The sequence below is a fragment of the Temnothorax longispinosus genome, chromosome 11 (genome assembly GCF_030848805.1).
Source record: "Temnothorax longispinosus isolate EJ_2023e chromosome 11, Tlon_JGU_v1, whole genome shotgun sequence".
NCBI classification, from domain to species: Eukaryota; Metazoa; Arthropoda; class Insecta; order Hymenoptera; family Formicidae; genus Temnothorax; species Temnothorax longispinosus.
Genome location: NC_092368.1, coordinates 16479329 through 16504858, shown reverse-complemented (window position 1 = coordinate 16504858; position 25530 = coordinate 16479329). Strand labels below are relative to the sequence as shown.

General features: G+C 32.8%; 1 protein-coding gene across 4 annotated transcripts in view; it reads right to left on the bottom strand.

The window, feature by feature from the left end:
• Nucleotides 1-6854: 6854 nt before the first annotated feature.
• Calx (sodium/calcium exchanger Calx) overlaps nt 6855-25530 on the bottom strand; it is a 64346-nt gene continuing 45670 nt past the window's right edge. For 3 of the 4 annotated variants that reach the window (XM_071792461.1, XM_071792463.1, XM_071792462.1), the window contains exons 6-9: nt 20302-20460; nt 14295-14466; nt 12704-13007; nt 6855-11794 (exon numbers count right to left, since the gene is read on the bottom strand). In XM_071792461.1, the coding sequence (XP_071648562.1) occupies nt 12803-13007; nt 14295-14466; nt 20302-20460 (536 nt within the window). In that variant the 3' untranslated portion in view covers nt 6855-11794; nt 12704-12802. Of the gene's footprint in view, nt 11795-12703; nt 13008-14294; nt 14467-20301; nt 20461-23914; nt 24753-25530 lie in introns of those variants that run through there. The other variant, XM_071792465.1, reaches the window with a different exon arrangement.

The following is a 25530-nucleotide window of genomic DNA, read 5'->3' as shown; positions in this document are numbered from 1 at the left end:
AGGGGAGAGAGAGAGGGAGAGAGAGAGGAGAGAGAGGAGAGAGAGGAGAGAGAGGAGAGAGAGAGAGAGAGATGAGAGGAGAGAGAGAGAGAGAGAGAAAGAGAGTTGGAATAATAGACATAGAATAAAAAAATATTATTTAAGAATTTACCTTGTGAACAAAATGCATGTTCCATGCATATGCATTACTACTTTTAATAGAACATGCTAGTAAAATTGTAATGGAAAATAAAAGAAAAATATAAATGTCAGTATAAAAAATGCCAGTACTACAGTATAACAAATTAATAAGATATTAATATTTTGTTTGTTTATTAATAGAAGTACTAGTACTTTACTAGTAAAGCGATAGTGATGTGTTTGTAACCGAAACAAAGTAAATCTTTTTAAAGTAATTATCAGTTAAGTACTAGTATCAATTATTAGTATCAACATTGCTACAACGTTTACTACTAGTTAGTCCTATTAATAATATCTATTAATATTACCATTCGTACCGGAGAGTGCTAATGAAGTATTAGTACCAATGAAGTACTTACACTTTAACAATAACGTAATTTTTAAATTATGATATTGGTCCATTCTGGCTCTAAATCTTTCATATTTTTATTTCTGAAACTTTCGTTTTTCCTTCGCAAGAGAACAATAGTCATAAATATTTTTACTCGCTAATAATATCGTTTACGTCGTTAGAGACATGTAAAGACAGTAAGGATGATAGATTGAACAATAGCATAGAGTATGAGGTATCCACACGATAGTATGGAATATAGATTACTTATAGAATACATACATGCACATTAGATGTCATGTGTGGTGTGTGTTAATGTGATGTGTGTATTTGTGTACGTGTTCGTTTACAAGAGAAGGGAAGAGTGAAATCGGAGAAAGGAAGGAGAGAGGGAAGAATATGCAGAAAATTTACTAACATTTTTTTGGTAAGGTGCAGAAATTGTCGTAGGAAAAATTTGGTATTTAAAAACAGTGCGGCCAGCCCCAAGTATAATAATATGTACGAAAGTAAGAGATAAAAAAAATACAATTATACAAAGTCTTGCAATTCTTGTAAATTATGCTTATAAAAAAACTTTCTAATTTTCCTCAATATATCTTGTTTGAATAGACACCTATTTTTGATAAATCTACTGCTTCTTTTGCTTTATACATGAAAGTTGAGATGCAAGATGAAACTAAGAGATGCACTTATCGTGAATCGCCTGCTTTGATAACTAAAAATGTTTTTATGTAACTTGTAATATCACAAATAATAATGTGATACAATATCTAAAAATAGATCCATTATTTAGTATCTTGTAATATTATTAAAGAATTTTTAAATAATGTTGAACTTATTTATATTAAACGTTTTCTTTTCGCTTTGTATTTAATTTTGAAATTTGCAAGCAAAATTTTATATTCTGCTTTAGACAAAAATGACATTCAACAGTTCACGTGCAATCACAATCATACATCAATTAATTCTTGGTCCGAATAGAGAAATTTGTCTGTCGGTCGTTGGTCTTTTTTGCGTATATAAATGACTAATTAATTGGACCAAAGTGAAAACTAGTTTATATTGGAAAACTATAATAGTGTATAATATAATAAGAAAATTGATAGTTTTAATCAGTCATGTGAAATATTTCACCTAAATTATCGATGTTTCAACTTTTTGCATTTTCACTCTTTGATAATATATACTTGTAGTCATATACACTGGTTAATAAAATAAGCTAAAAAAGAATGATTATTTAATTACATAATATTATATTTAATTCACGAGATAAACAATTACTTCTTTATTTCTTCTTTCTTTATTTTTGCTATATTATTTTATTTAATTACTCTGTTAAAATCTCTTGGTGCTTAAAATAATAACGTATCGTAAAATTATCCGCGCGAAAAATTATTAAAAATATTATTTTAAAATATTTATTTAAAACTTATTTAAAAATTGTAATAACTTTACATACACGACGTTTCTCCACAAATAAATACTAAAAGAATGACATTTGTGAATTTTATTATCTGCTAAAAACATATAGTTGCAAATGTAATATTTGTGGTTATTAAAATTTTGAATTGATCTTATTATCTCATTATCTATTTTTTAAAAAATTATATTTATATAATATATAATAGCAAAGAGTGCAAACAATTTATTTGCTTAAACTTCTATGTCAGACTTTGGTTTTTGTTGTGTTTCTACTGGTCCTTGTTATGCGTATATCGTATTCAATTTTGATTCCACGAAAGCTAATTATTGATGTAGATTCTGTTAATTAATCTACAACTGAGTATTAAAAAGTAAATTATTATCTATTAGTTTACTTATGTCAATTATTTATAGAAAATTATTTAATCACTCATTAAATCATCCTCGAAGATAACATTTAATTTATAAATTAAAATCATTCCGATTTTAATTACGCCAGAAATAAAAAAAGTTTAACAGGGATTAAAATCCAATAAGAGTTAATATGTATAAATAGTTTATAATTCTATATTTATTACGCAATCTATCACACAAGAGCGTGTGAATGATACATATTCATGTCACTATTATTTTGAAACTGTTTATTATCTATCTATCTAAAATCTAATTCCCATTGTTATTAATTATTATTATTTTTTTCTATACTTTTTATAAAATTTTCAACATATGATAATATGACATAATATGTTTGTCACGATTTGATATTGAAGTAATAGCATAACAGTGTACATGGTAATCTTCTAATCCATGTAAAAACTTTTGTTTTCAATTATACGACTTTTTATACGCTCTTGTGCGACAGAATGTAATTCGTAAAATTGGCCAGTTTAACTCCTCACAAAGAATTAATTTTGTGTGTGGGACGTGAGTGTGAATGTATGTATATGTATAATTTCGTGTGTGTAAAACTTATTTACTTTTAACAAGAAGTCAATTTTATTTGGCGGCCATATATATCTTAATATATATAATTATTATATAAGTTTATAATATAATAACGCTGTAACTTTTACAGCGTACAACTTTTAAATAAATAACATGTACCTACATATCTCCAACTAAACTATTTTCTAACGTATTAAAACTAAGAGTATAAAAACCATACAATATGAAACAACCAACAATTTGTCAATCAAAGCGGCGCGTATTTGTCTACTGGCCTATTTATACACGGTCATTTTATTCGTTGTTTTCAAAATGCTGGGACTGACATCCTCGATAGACGGTCGATAATCGGTGCTTATAAATATCGAATACGGGGGCTGGCCATGCGTAATGACAGTCTGTCTTCTGTTTTGAATAAGGCATTGGAAACTGATATACAATCAGGCCTCCGAAGTTACTTTCTCTATTAATTATTACTTTCCTTCTTGCTGCACTGTCAGTATTTACATTTACGGATGACCATGCGAGACACAAGATATATTTTTTACTTGCCTATTCGCTCTAAACATGGCCACGTAATCAAGTGGTAAATGTAAATAATAAGATCCCATCCCCATCCTTTTCTTTTTCCTTCTTCTCTGTCTCGGCAAAAGGGGAAGTAGTAACTAATAGAAAGTTTGAAAGTAATTAATACGAACGCTTATCTGTAATTCCGCAAAATCCTGGTGGTTTACATGAGAAAATAACGCAAACCATAATATAGTTTAACCAATTACGTTATGTAAATGTATACATATACATACATGTAAATCTTCGAAATAATTGAGGAAAATCACTTCATTTTTCGTGGAATTATACAATTTTAACTTTAATTTGTAATTAAATTTAAAGAACAAAAACATCTTTATATATAAAAATTCCATGTTTTTTACCGTGCTCTTACAATTAGTTCCAAAACTATTGGTTATTGGAATAATTTTTGCACTTTTTCTTGCTGCAAGAAAACAGTTAGGAACGATTTTTAAGTCGCATTGTCAAAATTATCGGATCTACCACACAATATGTCCGTATAAATAACTTTGCGATCGGCAAGGTTAATTCACATAGTTTGATATTTAATATTTAATCATTTATAATTAAAAAATCCAAAGAATATTATTTTCATAAATTCTTTTCTCTAAATGAGACGTAGCTTTAACATTTGTAAAATATTTATATGTTCAGTTTTTGCGAATTCTCGAGTACTTTATCTATAGCGAAGAAATCTATTCGATTTCAATCACCTATTTTGAAACGACGAGTGACATCGGAATTTCACCGAGAATTCTTTTTAGTGGCTTTAAGCGTGTCAAACATACTTTAGATACCTACAATTCAACCCGTCTAAACCAGACCTACGCGCGCTATTGCGCAATAAACGCGTACGACCCATTATCAATCGGCCCAGATCGGAAATTTACGAAGGGAAAAGTACGCTAGAATGCGGATACGTAATGGATTTCAATTATGGGTCGATATTTAAGTCAATGGCATTTATCAAATGTTAGCAATATTACTCAATAAACGTTTAATGCAATTATGTCAAAATTAAAGGTATTTTAATATTTAAAACTAAGAGAAATTATTTTATCCAATTTTTTATGAATTTTGAGGAAAAAGAGTTGATAAATGTATTAACGAATGTTATTTTTAATGATATTAATGGAAACGGGCTTTTATAAAATAAACAGCTTTTATAAAATACAGAATTTAAAATATAGAAATTGAAAGATTAATTTGATCTTTATTTGATATATTTACTTCATGATTTCCTGACAATAATCAGATATTTTATAAATTTAGTTATATTTCGTTGTCCCCTATTCGTTGCAAAATTAATAAAATTTGACAGATTTGCCCATGATTTGTCGACACAAAATTGAAGACTGTTTATTATAAAATTAAGCTCGATTGTGTGGTTATTAGTTAGATCCTTTGAAACTTTCTGGCCTAAAGATAAATATATATTCAAACTTCCATTTAAAATAAAATAAGATTTAATATTGCAAGAAAGAAACATATAAAATCTAATTTTTCCTGTTTCGAACAAATGTTATTTTTATTCGAATTTTCCTTCGTATAGAATTTTTTGAACAATCGAATCTTTCAATTATCGGTTCTGTTCTCCATGAAAACCGTTTTGATTTGTTTAAATATTTTTCCAAACTGTTCAAACACTTTGACCACATCGAATCTGTATAAATCCGTGTCTAAACATTAAACTAAACTATATAATTGAAGAAACTGTTATACAATTATGCAAGAAGATCGTTAATACATGGATACAGACAATTGGGTAAAGCAAGAATTCAGAATAGCAAAGTTGTAAAAGGTCTGCTTTAGGCTTTAAGGTTTTACATTTAACAGTTCGTGTATTCGGATTTATTGCATTCTTGTTTTGAATCCTTTGAGAGAGTTCGGGACGAGAATGCAATAAATCCGAATACATGAATGGGTGTTTTTCGGAGTAAATATTTGAAAATAGTGGACTGAAGAAGAGCAGGGGAGTAGGCGGGGATTGAAATAGATGGCAGAAGAGAAAAGATCGGATAAATAGATATAGATATAAACGGTTAGTCAAGAGGAATATGTAGAAAGCTAGAGGAATAGACGGAAATAGAGAGATCGCACATCAAAGGTGAATCTTCGTCGGCGACGCTTCAATGCGTACGAACGCTGAGGTACGTGTAGCACTTTTGATTACACTCGATTATCTTCACTTGCTTTTGATCGCCTCCTGGCTCGAGCGACATAAAAAAATCAAGTTCAAACGTTGAACGGAGAATTTATTGCAAAAATAACGCGCGTGACGATTTTCACTTTTTGATATTTGTATCACGTATATAACCACAGCCACAATTCGCCCAGCGTGTAATGCATAATTAAGAAAACAAGACAAGAGGTGGTTTATTTCTATCTGGGATCAATCACTGCGAAAACAATAAAACTTTTCAACCTACCTTTAAATAGATCAAGAAAAAACGGACGGTTTTTACTGACGCATATTATTCAGAATGCTCTCTTAGTCATCCGAATCACGCGTTTTGCATCGAGTTTTATACTCATGGATTAATTACGGCTGCCGTAACCGGAACTTTCTCGCATGAACAGCGTTCGATCGGTCGAGCAGTCGAGCGACGAAGGTTCGGTGACACGCTCGGAATCCCGTTTATTATTTTATCACTTGAACGCTTTGCTATTGAGTGCCTCTGTGTACATGTCCTACTGGTACGCATAAATATTTATAATACAACCATCGCAAATTGTCGGATTAATAAAATATCTATGTGCCTGTTACCCTCATTTTCTTTTATAAGCGTTTGTTTTTTTTTCTAGGTGGCTATGTTAGACATTTCTCTTTTTTTAGATTAATTCCGTGTTTGATAGATTTAAAAACAAGAGCAGTCAGTTTTTTTCTCACACAGTAAAGAATAAGTTAAGCGTACTGAAACAATTTTATAATTAATGTAACTACGTTTGACTTACTTTGAGACGACGGAGTAAGTTCTTTTGCGCCATTAAATTCATTATCTTTGTTTGAAACTAAATTAAACATATTATCTCTTTCTCCTGCTCATTTTTTCATTTGCCTTTCTTTCTCTCCTACATTCCTACTTCTTTCTTTTAAGAATCTTCTTCTTTTAACTGCGTTTTCTATACATATATATATATATATATATTTATTATTTGTAAGGTTTATCTTAGGTGTAATTTTATAATTGTATTAAAGCTGAAAATCGGCGAACTTAACTTAACTTTGTTTTGAACGTTTTATTCATTACAAACAGAACATTTCAAACAATACCGTAAAACATTTCTTCTTATCTAATCGATTAACATAAATTCAACCGCAATACCATCGATTTAAGTCAACAGGAATAATAAAAGTACTTAAGGGAAATTTGCAGTAGGAACATAAAAAAGAAAGCATTCGTTAACAATTTCAAAAGATTTATTAAACTGAAATCGCCAAACATAATATTGATATAGCAAATAAAATCTTTAAAAGCAAAATTGAAAACGTTGCAGCCGAATTTGTTTAATAATTATGACGGCGTCAATTCTGGGTTCAACTGCTAGAAATTATTAAATGTCCTTTTCCAATAAAATTTAGGAAACTACATAAAATAATTATTTGTATTATTGCAATTGTCTACGTAAAAATGAGAAAAAATAATTGATAGCATTAAGCTAGAAAACTGCGAGATTTAACGCCGCCATTGAACAATCAACAAAAATATTTTTCAAAATACTCTGGTGATGTTGCGGTCCACATCAATTATTTATCTTAATTTTTGAATTATAATCCTGAATTATTCTTATAATTGTAATCTTAATATAAAAAATTATTTAAAAATCATGCAGTTGTTTGTAAATAATAAATTAAAAATTATTTAAATCATATTACTTCGACGACTACATTTAATTTGTTGATTTAAGTGTTTTTGTATGCACAATGTATGAGTAACTTTTGTAATAAACATTGTCTTATATAGGCACCTCAAAAACTTTGATATGCCGCACACGCATCAATAATTTGTTATACATTTAAATATTTGTTAAAGAATTTTCTTGCATGATAAGTACGTACAAATAATCGTATATTGTATAATAAAAAATAAATTAATATAACATACTGCTGCAGAAAATATTGAGCGAAAATATGATTAACATAATAAGATTAAACCGTCGTTTTAATGGAAGTTTAGCAGTATTATAATATCTTCAATTTCGAATGTAATATCTAATTAATTATTTAATTAGTATCAGTAGACATCGAAAATACGCCAATCAGCTATATTAAAATATCAGATCAAACGAAAACAATTTTTTCAGGATAAAAATCACAAGTTCATTAATACAAAATCTGTTTTTCTTTAAATAATGTCAATTTTTTAACAGATCAGCGGTTGGACGTTTAGGCATGTTGGGTTATGATATCATAATTGAAAGATCATATAAATTTGTTTTCTGGATTATATCTCGAAATAAATATGGCTTTCTTTCCAGTCTATGTTTACTAAAGCAACCTTGGAAAATAAATAATCGACAAGCGAGAGGCTAACTACTTATACTAATTCATAGAATAAAAATAAGTCATTATCTCATTTTGCATCTGGTAAACATAAAAAAGTTAATATCGCTTAAAATCTGTATAAGATAAATAAGCACAAATAAGGTAAGCGCATTAAACATAGCGTATTAGCGATATCATCAATGAATCGTACAGTGTTTGCGGAGCAATATGTGTTTTTTGTAACGTGTATATGGCACGCGACATAAGTACGTTGTTATGTCAATTTATGTGCGATAACCTACTGCGAGAAAATCAACATATAATCTTTTATTTGATGTCATAATCCAATATGACTGGAAGGAGAGAGAGAGAGAGAGAGAGAGAGGGAAAGCAAAAAGAGAAGATAGAAGGAGAGGAAGCAAAAGACATAAAAGAGAAGGGAGGAGGATGAAAGGAGGGACAGAAAGAGAGAATAAGAGAATCCTATCGCGAGCAAATGAGCCAGAAGTACGCTTACAATAATTAAATAATCCGAAAGTAACGATTCGCTCTATTTCTTTCGTGATTACTCATATATTTATAACGCAGAGTCCCTCAGGGTACGAGAACTAGGATTAACACCAATCATCATTAGTGCAACTGACCCGACGGGTGTGCACGTCTGATTGCTCACATCTCCGCGCTTTCATAATACTGAGCAGCAGTCATCCCTTTTAAGCTAGGTTGATATTCGTAAGTAACAAATCACAAGGGTATAGTGACTTTGTACACGAGTGCTGCGTAGCAGCCCGTAAGGGGTTCGTTCAGATGTAATGTCTTTAAATCGACATCGTGTAATTTCCATCCTCGTAATCTTCGTCTCGAGATCATCAACAACAAGTAAATTCGTGGTGAATTGTCAAGGGATAGGGGAGGGAATGGAAACAATTTCTTTCCTCTAACGTTACAAAACCTGGTTATAAAATGCTAACAATAATATTCAAATCATGTTGATCATTTCCCTGCATTTATATGTTCATAGAACATCGTTAAGAACGCGCGGACGCCCATTTAGACATACTTTAAAAATCTCCATAATTATATGGAGATTCTTGTAACAACGGTAAATTGTAAAATTCAATGCTGGTCGCAATATGCTGACTCCGTACTCCGAATTCAGAATGCAATTTTGTAGCGATATCGTATTGGGAATCATTCCGTTTAAACGAATGTGTGTGTGTGTGTGTGTGTGTTGTGTATCGGGATACAGTCTGCCTGTTTTCGTATAACTGTTGTATAACCGTTGCCTCGCGTCAGGTGCGACCTTCGATCGAAGGCAGTGTGGACCAATAGTCAAACTCTTAAACTCGCTGAGGACATTTTACATTTCTTCTTCAAAAATAACAAGCCGCGAAAAGTCGCACTTCTCCATCTAAACGTTCGTTATAACGAAATATTGGTATTTTTATCTATAGAAAAATGTCGAAATTAATTACCTAGACGAAAATTCAAGTGTTCTGAAATTAGAATGTGCATAAAAAAGACTTTTGACTTTTCGCATTGTAACTTTTCAGGCAAATGTAATTTACGTTCGAAGGTCGCGATACAACTCGCGAAGGTGAGTCTAATATAATTTTGCGTTTGTCTCGCACTATCTATCATATAACTACCCTTAACGGTAAATATGTTTCTGCTGGTATTCAATAACGCGATCTTGTTGGTAAGACGGTTATCAAGTCTGCTAACGATTTGTGCTGCACTGATTGACGACGATCTCGAAAAATCTCTCGAATAGCGTTCATGCGAAATTAATCACACAAATAAAAAAAATTTTATAATATTACACATGCTTCGGTCTTTTATTAAAACGTCTTTTTATCACGTTCCTTTTGATGTGTACGTAATTTACGTATTATCCAAGTTTCCAAAACCGAAGAACAGAATCTGTCGCAAAAATTTTATTTCCTACGTTTATATGCTTAGAAAATTAATAATGTCACTTACTATGCAATTTCATGGGATCTAATACACTGTTCTACTTTGAGATTAAATGAACAGTATGCTACCTAATTAAGCACACCTTAATTGTTACTGCAATTTTCAAGAGCCAATGATCCGCGATGGAGAAAATTGATGAAGTGTTTGACCAATAGCTGTGATGATAAACGATCTGTGAATCGACGTAATTAGTACTCATTTATAAACATTCTATAAATTATCTATCTACGTCAATTTTTGAATAACACGCGTTCAACAAATTTTGCCAATGCTGATTCATAATGAGAAAAAGTTGGCGCTAAAAATGTATAAAAATTCAATCTAACGTGAAAATATAAATGTATTTCACAATAAACGCGCTGAGAGACGTTTATCGATCGTCAATAGGATTGCCTAAGATTCTAGATTTCATTAGCAATGTGCCATGTCTTATCTCCAGTTAGAAATTTAAATTATTTCAACTTTTGCTATATATTGCATTTGTATCAAAAAAGAAATTTTTTGATAAAAAATTTTATTAAAAATGCAATCAACAACGCCACTTTGGAATAAATCCCTATTAATTTGTATTATTCGTCAATTTATCTATTTCATAACGCGGTAACGACTATCTAGATCTGAAAAAGACGCGGAGATAAAAAGATTTGTCCGGCAACCCTCATCAGTAGCAACCAAAGTTATCAGTTGCGTCAAAGTAGTAAACTTGACTAGTTCATAAGCGTGTGGTCATCATGCACGTTTTAGCTATGTAATTATTGCAATGATAAAAATGCACTATGTTTTCCAATTCTATTACCAACTCGACGCAGTCATGCAATGTCCGATCGATCGCAGTTTTCTTTTCGAACTTTTGGATGCACGTTGCACGGTTTTATTCTGGTTTCGTTGAAATCGTATAGTATAAATCTAATATATATAAAATAAATATATTACATTAAAAAGAGATTATACAATAAAGGAAAACGTTTTTTCTAGCGAACCCTAGTAATTTCATAATTCCTGGTGTAAAATATCGGAAATGAATTTTTAAAAATTTATAAAACGGCAATGAATGAAACACATGACGGCTGGTATACTGCACAACAAGTGTCAACAGTTTTTCGCTCATTTCTGCTCAGGTGTTTGCGCACTTTTTTCTCCTTCCTGCTAAGATCCTCTCGCGACAGTCGATCCGACATCAAAGATTCTCTCGATAAAAGTAATAAGTATCGTTCGGTAATACATACGCGTATATAAAATTACCGACGTTGTTTTCCGGCGAAACAAAAAAAGAATTGCATTACAATCCGCTACTAAATTACCACCAATTACCAATTACCAATTACCACCAATTACCAATTAAATAGAAACCTGTGTATTTCTTAGAATTAAATAAATACAGTATGTACACATATGTGTGTGTACCCGCGATCTGATCAGTACATACGTATACTATCTATAGCTTTCATCTTTCCTCTCCTTTTTCTTTTCTTTTTTCTTCTTTTCTTTCTTTTTTTTTGTTTGATAACAGCCAAATCTTTTTTACGGGGAAATGGCATGACTAGAACGCGCTTAATTCTTTCTCCCTTTGAATTATTTTAAGGCAAGCTCACACTTTTTCTCTCGCACGCACTTCTCTTCTTAGTTTTTTCCCCCCTTCTTCGTTTGTCCTTAATTCCTTCCATCGATTCGCTTTCTTCTCTTTTCCTGGACACACTCGCAAGTACACCCATATTCTCAGATACCTATACATGCATACACATACATACACATATTCATTTAGTACGTCACGCGAACATGTTCGTTGTTAATCGTCTCAGAGGATGAACTTATATGAGTTCCCGGCACAATTAGAGTTTGTTCTTCGCGAAATCGTATCGTCCCGATACCGCATCTGTGTCCTGCAATCAAAATCGAGGATCGCTTAAAAAACAACGCTAGAAAAAGACATATTTACTCAGATTAAAATATAATAAAAATAATGAATTAGGAATGAATAATAATTATCGAATGGAAATGGAAGATAGAAACACGGATTAAGTATCGAATGAGCGCAAAAATTCTTGCATTTTTATCAGAAGGTTATTAATTTATTTAATTAATATTTAATTAATTTCTTTTATATAAACAAAACGTTCGACTTAATCATCTAATTCTGCTTCTATAATCTTTTGTTATAGGTATAACGTTCTGGATAATATTCATATAGCTCCATCATAAAAGATTAGTAGTCATAAAAAAATGAAGAAATGTAATTGCAGAGCCCTCTTTTCATAATGAAAGTATAATCGAATCAGACTCTTATCCACATTTGACAGCTAATCTTCTCAACCTTATGTAATGCATAGGCATATCTTACAGTAATTACAAACTGCTAGACGGTATCTCTTGAAAAAGGCTAGAACTTTTGGACTCATTCAAGAACTTAAAGAAAGAAAATATTTAAATTGTAAAATAATAATGTAAAATAATGTAAACATGAGCATCTTTTTAATTTGCGTGACATTCATGAAGCTTGAATGTCGATGATGTTGTGCGAAATTGAACATGAAAAGTCTGTAATAGTAATAATTCACTATAATTAATCTTAATTTGAAACATTTCCGTGATAAGTCTTCAATATTAATTAATTATTAATATTATTAATTAATTAATGTAATTAAATTCATGTAAAAGCGAAATAACATTCCCAAGATGTGATAATGTGAATTTTAAATTTCCAAAAATGACACAGCAGGATGATGTTGACGTATACTGCAAATAGTCGAACTGCAATACGTTTAAAAAATTAGAGATCTTTCGCTACTCACCGGTCAATAGTTTCGTTGAGCACGTGCCTTGGCGGACGCCAGAGCTAAGATATAAGCAGTGGATAGGCCGACGTAATGTGGCGTCATATTGGCCTTGGTTTAGAAACCCTGGATCACGCCGTAGGCCTCAAGGGTGGACATGATGAGGTAGAGCAGCCAGAGGGAGAACAGGAACACGGACGTGATGACCTTCGGTATAAAAGGCCCGCCTAATTCACCGCCGATCGACTTCACTCGTCTCACCAGCAGCACCACGATCACGAAGCAAGCCTCGCTGCAGAACAGGGTGACGGAGAAGGCCAGGCTGCGTTTCATGAAAGAAAGTCATCCGGATGTAGTTGGGCGATGTGGAAGCGACAGTTAAAGTTTCATTCGGGATTTTTGCATAGAGAGAGACGCGATTCGAGTGAGCGACCATGAAATCGAGCGTTCAACTCTTTTACGAAGACCACTCAAATATCTGTCTTGCTTATTAATCTAAAAATAGAGAACTGTAATGCACTCTCTGCTCTGTAATTCCACTCTCTCTACAACGTCTCTGTATAATGCACTCTCAGAAACTGAGCCTAGAATTTCAATCGTTTCAACAAGTATACATGATGCAACACGGTACTGTATCATGTTCTTGTTACAAAATGCCCAATATCATGCGATACAAAGCCGCGTACAACACTCCAGTGGTCGACTCGTCGAAATCCTCGTGAAATAGGATACGGTGTCAGCGTCGTGGCGTAAAAAATTGTACGCCATGAAATAGATACTTTTTAACAGGTTTTTAATATTTTAACAACAGCATTGTTTTTCACAACGAGTGCGTACAAAATGTTTAAAAAAGTAGAAAGCCATTCTCTCCGTGCTAATAGTATTATACGAATTCTGGGGCAGTGCCGATCGTTTCGATATCACGTGGAGTGTCTATTGATGTGGATAAACGGTCTATCTCTCGGGTTCTTCGAAATTTCACTAATGGCAATTTCGTCGAGCGGAACAATGGCAGTCGCGTTAACTGTCGTCGTCTCGCGAGGGCGATGTCAGCCAAGTTGCCGTCGCCGTGTGCTTCGATCAAATATCTTAGAAATAGTTTCACGAATGAGATCGTAAATGGGGAATGATGGTTGGTTATCGAGGTCACGCTTTACCTAATCTGACGTAACGTTATCTCGTTCCGTGTCATCGCGCCATATCCGATTTCGACGATCTCAAACTAGCCGTGTGCCGAAAACGCGCTTGCGGATTATAACTTACTAATTGAGAACCAATTTTATTGTTAACTTAAGCAATATAAATACACGCATCTCCATACATACGCGTACAAATACAAATTTTCATTACAGAATTAACGAGAAATAAATGTTCAGTGATATCTCCACAGATCCATGCACCAAATTTTATGTATTAATACATAATGAAGAATTAATCTATAATATAATAAAGAATAATTTTTTTTATTATCTGTTGTATCAGAAAGTGCTTTAGGAAAAACATACGTTTTAAATGGTGAAAATCATCACGTCTTGGATTTGAATGCAGGTGTTTAGTAAATCTTGCATTTTTATGACACCGAATGTTCGTAATTGCTTTTATTACTTACTTGCCAGGTTTGACGAGGAACTCTTCGTTGTGGCAAGCACGGTAAATGGCGGCGATACTCCACGCGACGCCGATTCCCAGGAAGACGTTTACCGCGTTACTTCCAGTCACATTGCCCACACTCGCGTCAGCATACTTGTCCTGGCAAGCGGCCACTTTGCTCGCGAACGTGTCTGAAATAATTCCGAGTCTTTGTTATTCTAATGAGCAACGTGCACGGGACTATCAGTGCATGCACGAACAACAAGATTTGTTAGAATATCGTTATATTTGAACATAACTATATCATAATATATAACATATATAAAGTATTTTTTGAAATGCTTAAAATATTTCGGATGTTTCTACTATAGAGGTACAATTCCTTTTTCTTAACGCTTTTTTAGATTATTTGCGTAATTTATTTTTATTTTTAATAAAATAATCGGTGAATTATTTATAAGATATTTCCTAACTGGTAGTACATATATAAAAAAGAGTGATTTTTTTAATGAAAAATAAATCATGTGCTTCAAATTTTATATCGCGGACTTTGCACCATTTTTTGTGAAAAGGTTTGATACCTTTTTTAGTACATTTTCAGTATGTAGGATAAAAAAGAAATACGCGATGGTAAATATTTTACGTATATGGAGATATAAAGAAATTGAAAATTTATTATAGTTTCCTAAAAATTATATAAATAATAAGTATACAATTTTAACAGTCACAATGTTGTGTTTTTCAAGAAGTAACAAGTAAAAAAGGCTTTGAGGGTACTACACGGTTGATAGTGCGTTAAGTTAACGTTATATCAATCTTTAACCAACAGAATACGTAATTATACGCATGTTTTGGCTCTTCTTTGAGTCGAATCATTATCAACGATACATTAACAGTTAAATCAAAATATTTTTCATACTTTTCTTTCAGTCCATTCTTAAAAGTACATTTCCTCGTTGAGCGGTCAAGGTCCGCGAGCCCAAGGTTTATTTAGCCGTTATCCTTTTTTATGCTTCCGCAAGTTTAATGCTTCATTCGCGGTCTTATGTAGAGATAAAACTATATTTCACGCCAGCGTCGCATGTATATGACCCACGCAAGTAACAAAGTAGGTTTTTAGCACGCATTCTGTCGGGAATCAAAAATCGTCAACCGCACTTAAAGCCGTTGAGCTGCAGGACGCGATTTGCGGTAACGGTTTGCTTGGTACATACGCGGCTTGTACCAGTTTGCTGCAGTTTATGGCAGGCGCGTAAGTTCGGTCGTGAAGTTGAGCGCGAGAGGGTGAGCTGTACGTCGTTGTTGTTACAGCAAGGGTAAGAAAATCCCGTAATGCGGAGCACATATGTGAAAGCACGTATGTGTGTTTAATAATAACGTGGTAAAAACGTACGCTCCAAATTCGCGCGCGGCGTAAATACGACAGTTTCCAAAATTATCTAATATATCGGCACAGATGTGGGTGAAAATTCTTCAGAGACTTTTGTTGGAAAAATGTACGTTTGAGAAAATATTTTCTTGAAAATTATACTAATTGAGACAAGTGAGATTTTGATGAAACACGCTGCTATAAAGGTTATATTTATACGTATGTCACAACGAAGCACGTGCTCGGTAAGACGCATTCTCTGTAATGTCTCATCTTCTATTCACTTTGCGTCACTACTATTCTCTACAATTGTATGTACCGACAATACACTAATTAATTAGTCCGAATTAGCGAGGATGATTGTTTATGCTAAGCTTGTGCTCAGCATACCTAACGTTACGCATGCTTTTGGTATTTACTACTGGCTGTCACAGCAGTAGTAACGCTCAGTAATTTATCCACCGTGAATGATATCTTGTCTCGCATTAGCATGAAACAGTAATTAATTATCTTAATGATTATTTTAGTAATTAATGAGTAAAATAGTTACGCTTAATTATTAATTAATAATTATAAACTTTACAAACTGTTATATAATATCTATCAACAAACAAACTCCTTCACACAAGTCTACCTTTAAACAAGTAGAATTCGTGACAATGGCCGATAAGTGTAGATATTCGTACAATTTCTTTCTTTCAATTGGACAATGATTATTAAGTTATAGATTTCATATTCAACAGCATTAACAAAATATCGAAGACATTATCCAGTAGTAAAATAATAATAAATAAATTTTTAAAGGTTTAAATGAAATGATATACATATATATTTATATATATAATATTAATTTGACGTAAAATACGGGCTTCGTATAGATTTGCAGTTTGCATCGCTACTTTGCTACGCGCGATTTAACGCGATACAGAATGTATTTTGATACCATGTTCTGTGAAATTCTGGGACACCTTATAAGTATTCTAAATAAATCCTTTCTTGGTTTTTTGCCGGTGATACGGAGAGAAAGATAGGCTAACCGATCTCGGTGAACGGTACTTTGGGACATCGGAGGTACCCTCCGGCATAAATATTGATGAGGTCCTGGGAGAAGAAAGTTTCTTGTAAAGTTTCTAAGAGGGAAGAGACACAGAAGGAGAGCACAGTGGCCTTTAAGTAATCCAGCCAAGAAACCGTGCATTATGCAGATCTCGTCAATATTCGGTCGATGTGGCGACTGGGCCAGTATTTTTAAGACAAATATAATTTCGAATTGCGTATTCTTTTATGTAATTTAAAAAGCCGTGATGATATAAAATATTATTTGTATTATATTTTTAAAAGAAAAAGTATGAAAACATTTATATTGATATCGTAATATAAAGCAACGACTGTAATAACGAAAATTAGAGAATCAATGATTCATATGAGAAATTTTACAATAATTAAACAAAAATATAAAAAAAATGTTTCTGAAACGTATTAGTTTTTTAAAGTGTTAGAATATAAAATAATAGATATCTATAAGATATATGTTAATTAAAGCTGTTTTTGATAAAGGAATTATATTCCGCGTATAATAAAAATAAAATTATGCTACATATTTCCACTGATGTTTTGGCTAAAACTTAAATTTGAAAGAACGTAAATTCGTAACAAAGAAGTAGTAGAATATTTTTACTCTCTATGCAAGTTAAAATAATAATACAATTAAAATCACCGTAGTTAAAGGTGCCTTTTCATGCTGACGCTCGACGCTCGATTTGGGCGTCAAACTTGATCACGTGATAGGTCACGTGATAGTCTTTTTAATTCCAGCGTCAAATGGCAAAAGCTCAACTGTGTTCAGCTTTGACGCTTGACGCTCGTTTCAGTCAATTGCTTGTTTTGACGCTCGCATATCTGATGCTATTTCGCCTTCTTATCGATGAAGTTGGTCACGTGACCAGTTTTGACGCCCAAATCAAGCGTCGAGCGTCAGCATGAAAAGGCACCTTTAGCGTAAAATCTGATTTTTATTGCATATTTTTATGCGACTCATCTTATTTTGAAAATTCCCGTACAATCACCCCTTTAAAACTACAAAGGAAACTAGCGGCCGTACAAAGACGTACAAACGATTCCGAAACAGCACCCGTTTGCGGATTTAAAATATCTCTAAGAACGGCGGAGATAACTCTTACCGTAAAATCTGATTTTTATTGCATATTTCCATGCGACTCATCTTATTTTGAAATTCCCGTACAATCACCCCTTTAAAACTACAAAGGAAACTAGCGGCCGTACAAAGACGTACAAACGATTCCGAAACAGCACCCGTTTGCGGATTTAAAATATCTCTAAGAACGGCGGAGATAACTCTTACCGTAAAATCTGATTTTTATTGCATATTTCCATGCGACTCATCTTATTTTGAAATTCCCGTACAATCACCCCTTTAAAACTACAAAGGAAACTAGCGGCCATACAAAGACGTACAAACGATTCCGAAACAGCACCCGTTTGCGGATTTAAAATATCTCTAAGAACGGCGGAGATAACTCTTACCGTAAAATCTGATTTTTATTGCATATTTCCATGCGACTCATCTTATTTTGAAATTCCCGTACAATCACCCCTTTAAAACTACAAAGGAAACTAGCGGCCATACAAAGACGTACAAACGATTCCGAAACAGCACCCGTTTGCGGATTTAAAATATCTCTAAGAACGGCGGAGATAACTCTTACCGTAAAATCTGATTTTTATTGCATATTTCCATGCGACTCATCTTATTTTGAAATTCCCGTACAATCACCCCTTTAAAACTACAAAGGAAACTAGCGGCCATACAAAGACGTACAAACGATTCCGAAACAGCACCCGTTTGCGGATTTAAAATATCTCTAAGAACGGCGGAGATAACTCTTACCGTAAAATCTGATTTTTATTGCATATTTCCATGCGACTCATCTTATTTTGAAATTCCCGTACAATCACTCCTTTAAAACTACAAAGGAAACTAGCGGCCATACAAAGACGTACAAACGATTCCGAAACAGCACCCGTTTGCGAATTTAAAATATCTCTAAGAACGGCGGAGATAACTCTTACCGTAAAATCTGATTTTTATTGCATATTTCCATGCGACTCATCTTATTTTGAAATTCCCGTACAATCACCCCTTTAAAACTACAAAGGAAACTAGCGGCCATACAAAGACGTACAAACGATTCCGAAACAGCACCCGTTTGCGGATATAAAATATCTCTAAGAACGGCGAAGATAGCTCTTATTTTTTTTCGCATCAAAACGGAGTAACTGTATTCACTGTAAGATTTTATGAACATATTTGGGATAATCAATTTCGAATCGTGTTTTGTGTGTGTTTTGTTTTAGATGTAAATTTGGAATGTAACCTATATTGACCCAGAAACTCGAAATGACGCCGCTGTCGTTACGCTTTTAATAGCTTTTGATAAAAGCCTACTCAAGTGATTTATTAAATGCCCTCGTCGTGAATTTCGTATAAAAATAGCAAAAGAAAAGGTCAGTTCGTAATTGTTCCTGAAGATTTTTTATATTACTAATTTTTGTAAATATGTACGTGTATACTCATTGTCAGATTTTTCCAAAAAATTATTAATGCAATAAAACATAAATAACTTTCAACCAATTAGACTATTAAAAACTGAATTTTTTAATAAAGTTATCTCTCTTTTTTTTTTTGTTCAAGAAAAATATGAAATATTGTGGAATCTGAAGTATTTAAAAAAGTCTAACATAAAACATATTAATTAGAATACAACAACGAAATACAATCTCGTAAAGTAATGCGAAGGAGTTTTATACAAACAAAAAAAATGGAAAATTCCAACACGGTTACAGTAACATTAGGAGTGTAGAATATTTAAAAAAATGGAATAAAGTTCCGTAATATATCATTTTCTCGCCCCCCGTATATCAAATTTAATTCCCCTTATTTCAGAGGAGGGCAGAGAAGATTGGTGTATTTTCTGGCCTCCTGTATGTATATAATCTCTTTAACATAAATATATTATACTTCAACGTTGCCATAAGTCTTCTAAGGTGAACATTTTAATGTTGCTACTTTAATAAACAAAATCCTTTACTTCGACTGAACTGGCAGTCTTTATTTAAAAACTTCTGCTTATTAAATAAAGACTGCCAGTTCGGTCGAAGTAAAGGATTTTGTTTATTTTATTACTCACTGGCGAAGAAAAAGGATCTTCTGTTGCTACTTTAATTTTATGACGCATTGCAATAAATTTCGTGACACATTTACAATACTGTAATTTTAACAATGTAATTTTACAAAAGCAATTCCTTGTATGCTGTATAAACGAAGATAGTGTATTTAATTCGAGTTTATGGCGGCACGTATTAAAACTTCCACCCGGTATACGAAAGATCATAGGCCATCGGCAGCCATTATTCCTGGACACAAAGACTAAGTGCAATAAATTATCATTACTCTCCTCGCTTAATCCTAAAAGCCTGCCGTGATATAGCAGAACGTCATAAGTGGAACGCGATCAATGCGAAATACAAAAATAAACTAATGTAGGAGACATGTTAATCGCTTTTCTAATTCTATTCTCTCACTCAATATTACCCTCTTTCCCAATACATTAATTGTCCCCCGTTTTTGGATACTTACCAGGAATGCTGGTACCGAGGGCGACAAAAACAATCGCGGTGACAGAGTCCTTGATACCCAAAGTGCAACCGAAATACGAGGCAATGTCGCCGATTATCGCCGTAACAACGCCGATCCCTAGAATGCTGACGATAAAGCACAAATAACCACCGGCGATATCTGAAATTTTAAAAATGTTTCCCTTAGTTTTGCGAAAGTACAACAAAGAGATTTTTAAGACTGGATTGTCAGATAATATAAATATTGTACGCGCGTATTTTTGTTTGTATATAAAATAGAAGAAATAAAGAAATACATATATAAAATACATCTCGTAACAAATGGCTATAAAAAATTAATTAAAATATAACTTTAAAATTAATATTGAAATTTATTTTAATTAATGGATTAGTTATTAAAATTTTGGTGATATTTTGGGGACTAATAGAAAAACATTGTGTAATAGTACCAAAGAGCTGTAATCACTTTGCACGATGTGCGAGATGAGCTAAATGCAAATTATGTATAAAGTGACGCTCTTCGTTCACCCAAACATGCACTGCCACGTAACCACGTGGCCACGTTTGAGAGCTTAATTAGTCTAGTTAAAAGTCCACAATTTTTCCTCATTTATGTCCACTCTCGGGAGTAATTGTGCTGCCTCAGATCGATTCAGCTTGGCTTTTACAAATCGCGAAGCACGTGACGTTAAAAGCGTTATTTTACCGTAATAGGCTATTTCCGATAAATAAAATTACTTGTAGAAATTAGTTTAAAACTGTCATAAATGGACACAGTTTCTATTAAAATTTTGCACGTGTACAACTCTTGTACAATTTTTAATCCAAAATTTTATATAGTGTGTATCTTGTTGTTCTGTACCTACATATTATATTTTACTATAAAGTAATGTATTATATTAGACTATATAAATTATGCAAGCTTTATGTAAAAATTATATAAAATTTGTTTGCAATATATGTATGGCATATATTTGTACATGTTTTAGTATATAATTTTACAAAAGCTTTTTAATCTTGTCGTAACTTATTAATCGTAAGCTTCCTAAACATGCAGCTTTGACACAGCTGTTCCCGATAACTTCCTCAACAGGGACTTATAACTTCTCGTTCATATATTTCTCATTTCTTGTGCTAATACCTATAGTCAATCGAATTCAATGATGCGGCAATCTTTTTCACAGCAGCTACTTTTTCAGATTATTTTCATTTATATTACACTCAGTTATATTCTTTTCTTCCTGTTAGATTTTACGCCACACTTTACCTTGAAACTGATGTTAGGAGACTATTTTTTTTAAACTACGTGAACTCTTAATCCCCAATACATTATTATGAAAATGGAAGAGATTTCCTTTCGTAAACGTAACAATATTCTTGAAAAGAAACTGCCTTCTCACATTTGTGCGTGCAGGTCTATAGAATTGTAATCGCCCCTCAAGATCAAACGACGAAAGTCCTTGACTTCGCGGGCGGCATATAATGGTGCGGATATCTATTATCAGCTTCTAACATTCGCCAAACAATCGACCGAGATATTTGCAATTGAAACTCGCGGAACACCTTCTGTAGAAGTGTTATCAAAGACATTTAAAATTCTTTGAGAGCAGCGAGGCTGACGCAGTTCATGCTGCAAGTAAAGTACTCTCTCTCTCTCTCTCTCTCTCTCTCTCTCTCTCTCTCTCTCTCTCTCTCTCTCTCTCTCTCTCTCTCTTTCTCTCTCTCTCTCTGTGAGCGCGCGCAACAAAAGGAATTTATTATTAGAAATCTGTATACGAAGATACATTTACGATGGAACGCGTGGGCGTTAATATAGCTAAAGAGTCTGCAAACACGCGGTTAGTTTTACTGTTAACACGTGGCCGATGTATATTATTGCAACACGCTTGCTATACTCCCCCTACTAAATTTGACTTGATTTATTAAAGTGTTTCGTGGTCTTTTACAAACAATTCGCTCTTATTGATTACGTTATGTAATTATTGGAAAATTGAGCGGGTTCGGAAAATTCTCTTAAAAAATAAACTCGCGACTAACGATTTTTAATAAAAAGCTTGAAAATATTAAAATTAGTTACAATGTAATTCTTACATAAGTAACACGGATTATTTATTCTAATCAAAAACGTAAATGAAAACATATTCTATACTAAAAAAATATTCTGTTTTTAGTAATCTAGTTTTTCTTATTTTGTTTCTATTTTAAGTTCTCCTAATATACATAAACGTGATATTGTCTTTAGCACCAAGAAACGATTTTTTGTGAGAAAAGTTTTTCTAGTTTACTTACTAATTTACTTTTACTATTTTATTTATTTTATTAAAGCAAACTTATCACATCCGTTGTAAAAAATTTATTAATTCTTAATTTTTATTAAGGAAAAACATATTTAGTATCTCGCTACTCTGTAACAGCTATTGTCGTAAATTCTGAACGAAATTTACTTTGGAAAAGAGTATAGAAGCACAGGTCTCCATAAATCACTTGGAAATTTCGTGGAAATTTCATGAGAGAGAGCAGAGAACCGCTGTACGTGTAGCGTTCTCTATCTATCTATCTATCTGTTTGTATATGTGCGCACATTTGTCTGTATATATGTATATAAGTATTGTATATGCCTATATAGGATTTTCGAATATCCTGAAAAAGCGGTGAAACTGCGGAGATATTGCGCGCTAAAACGTTTCTACGTTTAGGTAAATAATTTAAAACGGCCAATTTTCGAGCAATTAAAGGATGTTAAAAATATATTTAATAATTTCAATAAAAATATACAATCGTTAACGTTTCGAGCCTTACTTGGCCTTCTTCAGAACCATAAAAAACTAAGAAAAACGCATTTCAAGTGTCTCGTATCAATTCACAATAAAAGAATCAAAGTCGATCTGGCGCCTCAATTTACATTAATCACAGATAGATCTCACCCATGAATATGGACAAATAGTCAAATATGAAGTCGGAGAGTACATCGTCGAATATTCGTCAAAATTACATATATAGAATCGGCTGTATCAATTCAACAAGAATGAGGATGAATTCTTTCCATCGTCTTCTGAAAGCGTGTGGCCGTCGCGAAGGAGTCTTCTGTAATCCTTCGCGACGACCACACGCTTTCGGAAGATGATGAAAAGAATTCATCCTCATTCTTATTGTATTGATCGCTTATGTGAGTCCCCTGATTAGTCTAAATTCAATATATATAATTTTACATTGTTTCTTACGGGATTTTCAAAAAATTTCTATATAGTTGCCACTAAGTTGGTCTGCGACAAAGAAGGTTTCTCAATTACATGGTTTTCACGGACACACATGAGTCATGCAACGAAGAATACGACCGATTCTGTATGTAATTTTGACAAATATTTAACGATGTACCTCTGACTTCACTTTGACTATTTGTCCATATTCATGGGTGAGATCTACTGTGATTAATGTAAATTGAGGCGCCATGCGCCAGATCGACTCTGATTCTTTTATTGTGAATTGATACGAGACACTTGTAATGCGTTTTTTTTTTAGTTTTTTATGGTTCTGAAGAAGGCCAAGTAAGGCTCGAAACGTTAACGATTGTATATTTTTATTGAAATTATTAAGTATATATTTTTAACATCCTTTAATCGCTCGAAAATTGGCCGTTTTAAATTATTTAGCTTTTGCTTAGTCGAGCAATATTATTTTGTTATTTGTTTCTGCGTTTATATACATAACTTGCAAATTAAGTTCTTGGGAATTCAACCATCATCTTCGGATTTTGCTAGCTTTTCCAGCAACATATCTCACCGCAGAAAATTGCGCTTAGTATAAAATGACGCGTTCATAAATCTCGTAGCCTTGCTCATTCCATTGTAACCACATATCATGGTTGCATAATCCGTATGGTTGCATAATTCTAAATTTTGGGTCTGAACGAATTACAAAAGTAAACAGAATATTCTAGGTATAATCAGCAATTATAAAGAAAAATACAATATTTTCCGCTATCACAAAACTTTTTATCTTAATTCTTTTTAATACTTACAGTACTATTTCAATCGTACATGTTCTTATATTAATTCAATTATGCTTTTTTTGAAAAGATGGAATATTTACTTATTATATTCTAACTTAAGATTTGTTTTTGACGATATATCAAAAAAGTTCCTCGATCGCTTCGGTAATTTCTGGCTGTCCGGAAATTAAGCTTTTTCTTATAAAAGATAAAATATAGAGGAGAGGAATAGAAGTAAATACAATTCTGTGTCTTGCGCTTCTGCACGGAAGCGTTGATCTATAAGGACGGCGGAAAAAAAAGAAGAGAAAGATAAACAAGGTGAAATTACGTTGCTCGATACAGTAGTTTCCAGAGCTTTTGCCAGTTCAGCAGGCCTTTGCGATTGTGCTTGCTGAAATAAAGCACGTCTTCTCCTCCCTCTATCCTACTCTTACCATCTTTCCTCCACCATTTTCTTCCACCTGGATGGAAGCAGAGCCATGACTAAAGAGTGCAGAAGAACTCTTCCGTATCTCAAAAAATACAGGAAAAAGTCAAAGTAAAATTAAAGAAATATCAAAAATAAAAGACACGAAGAAAATCCGTGAAAAATTCAAGAAATCAAATTACACAAACAATAAGAATCGACTTTCTTAAAACTCTTTTCACAAGTTACAAGGAACTATATACGAATTCCTTCATTTGTTTTTATACTCAAAGATAATCAATATTTATGTAAAACACTATATTTTCATGTTCTTCATGGTCTTTCATGTTAATACAGATTATTGGAAAACCTATTACGTTGGTTTTCAAATTTTACAGTTATTTTTCGAAAGGTATCGTGTTATTATTGTATATCAAACGATATGTAATTAATCTCTTCGCACACGTGAATATTAAAAAATAATCTTCGTGAGACAATCCAGGTGTGCTGCTTTCTGTTTTGCAGTTTGCACCATCATAAATGCATTTCGATCAAAATTCACTTTACCTTTCATCACGTGGCAATTTCGTATCTAACAACGTCGTTTTCATGTAAGATTAAGACCACCATTTCCAATCACGAGCAAATTATTATTCTGAGGATGTGCTGAGAAAACGTCTTTTTGAATGCTGATAAAATTAATCGAATTTGTGAAATCGTTCAACAAACACATGTTTTTATCGAAATTTTGGTCATGAGAATCGTCGATAAAAATTTTCTTGTACAATCTTTACATACACGTATAAAATAATATAATCAATTTCCGAGGAAAA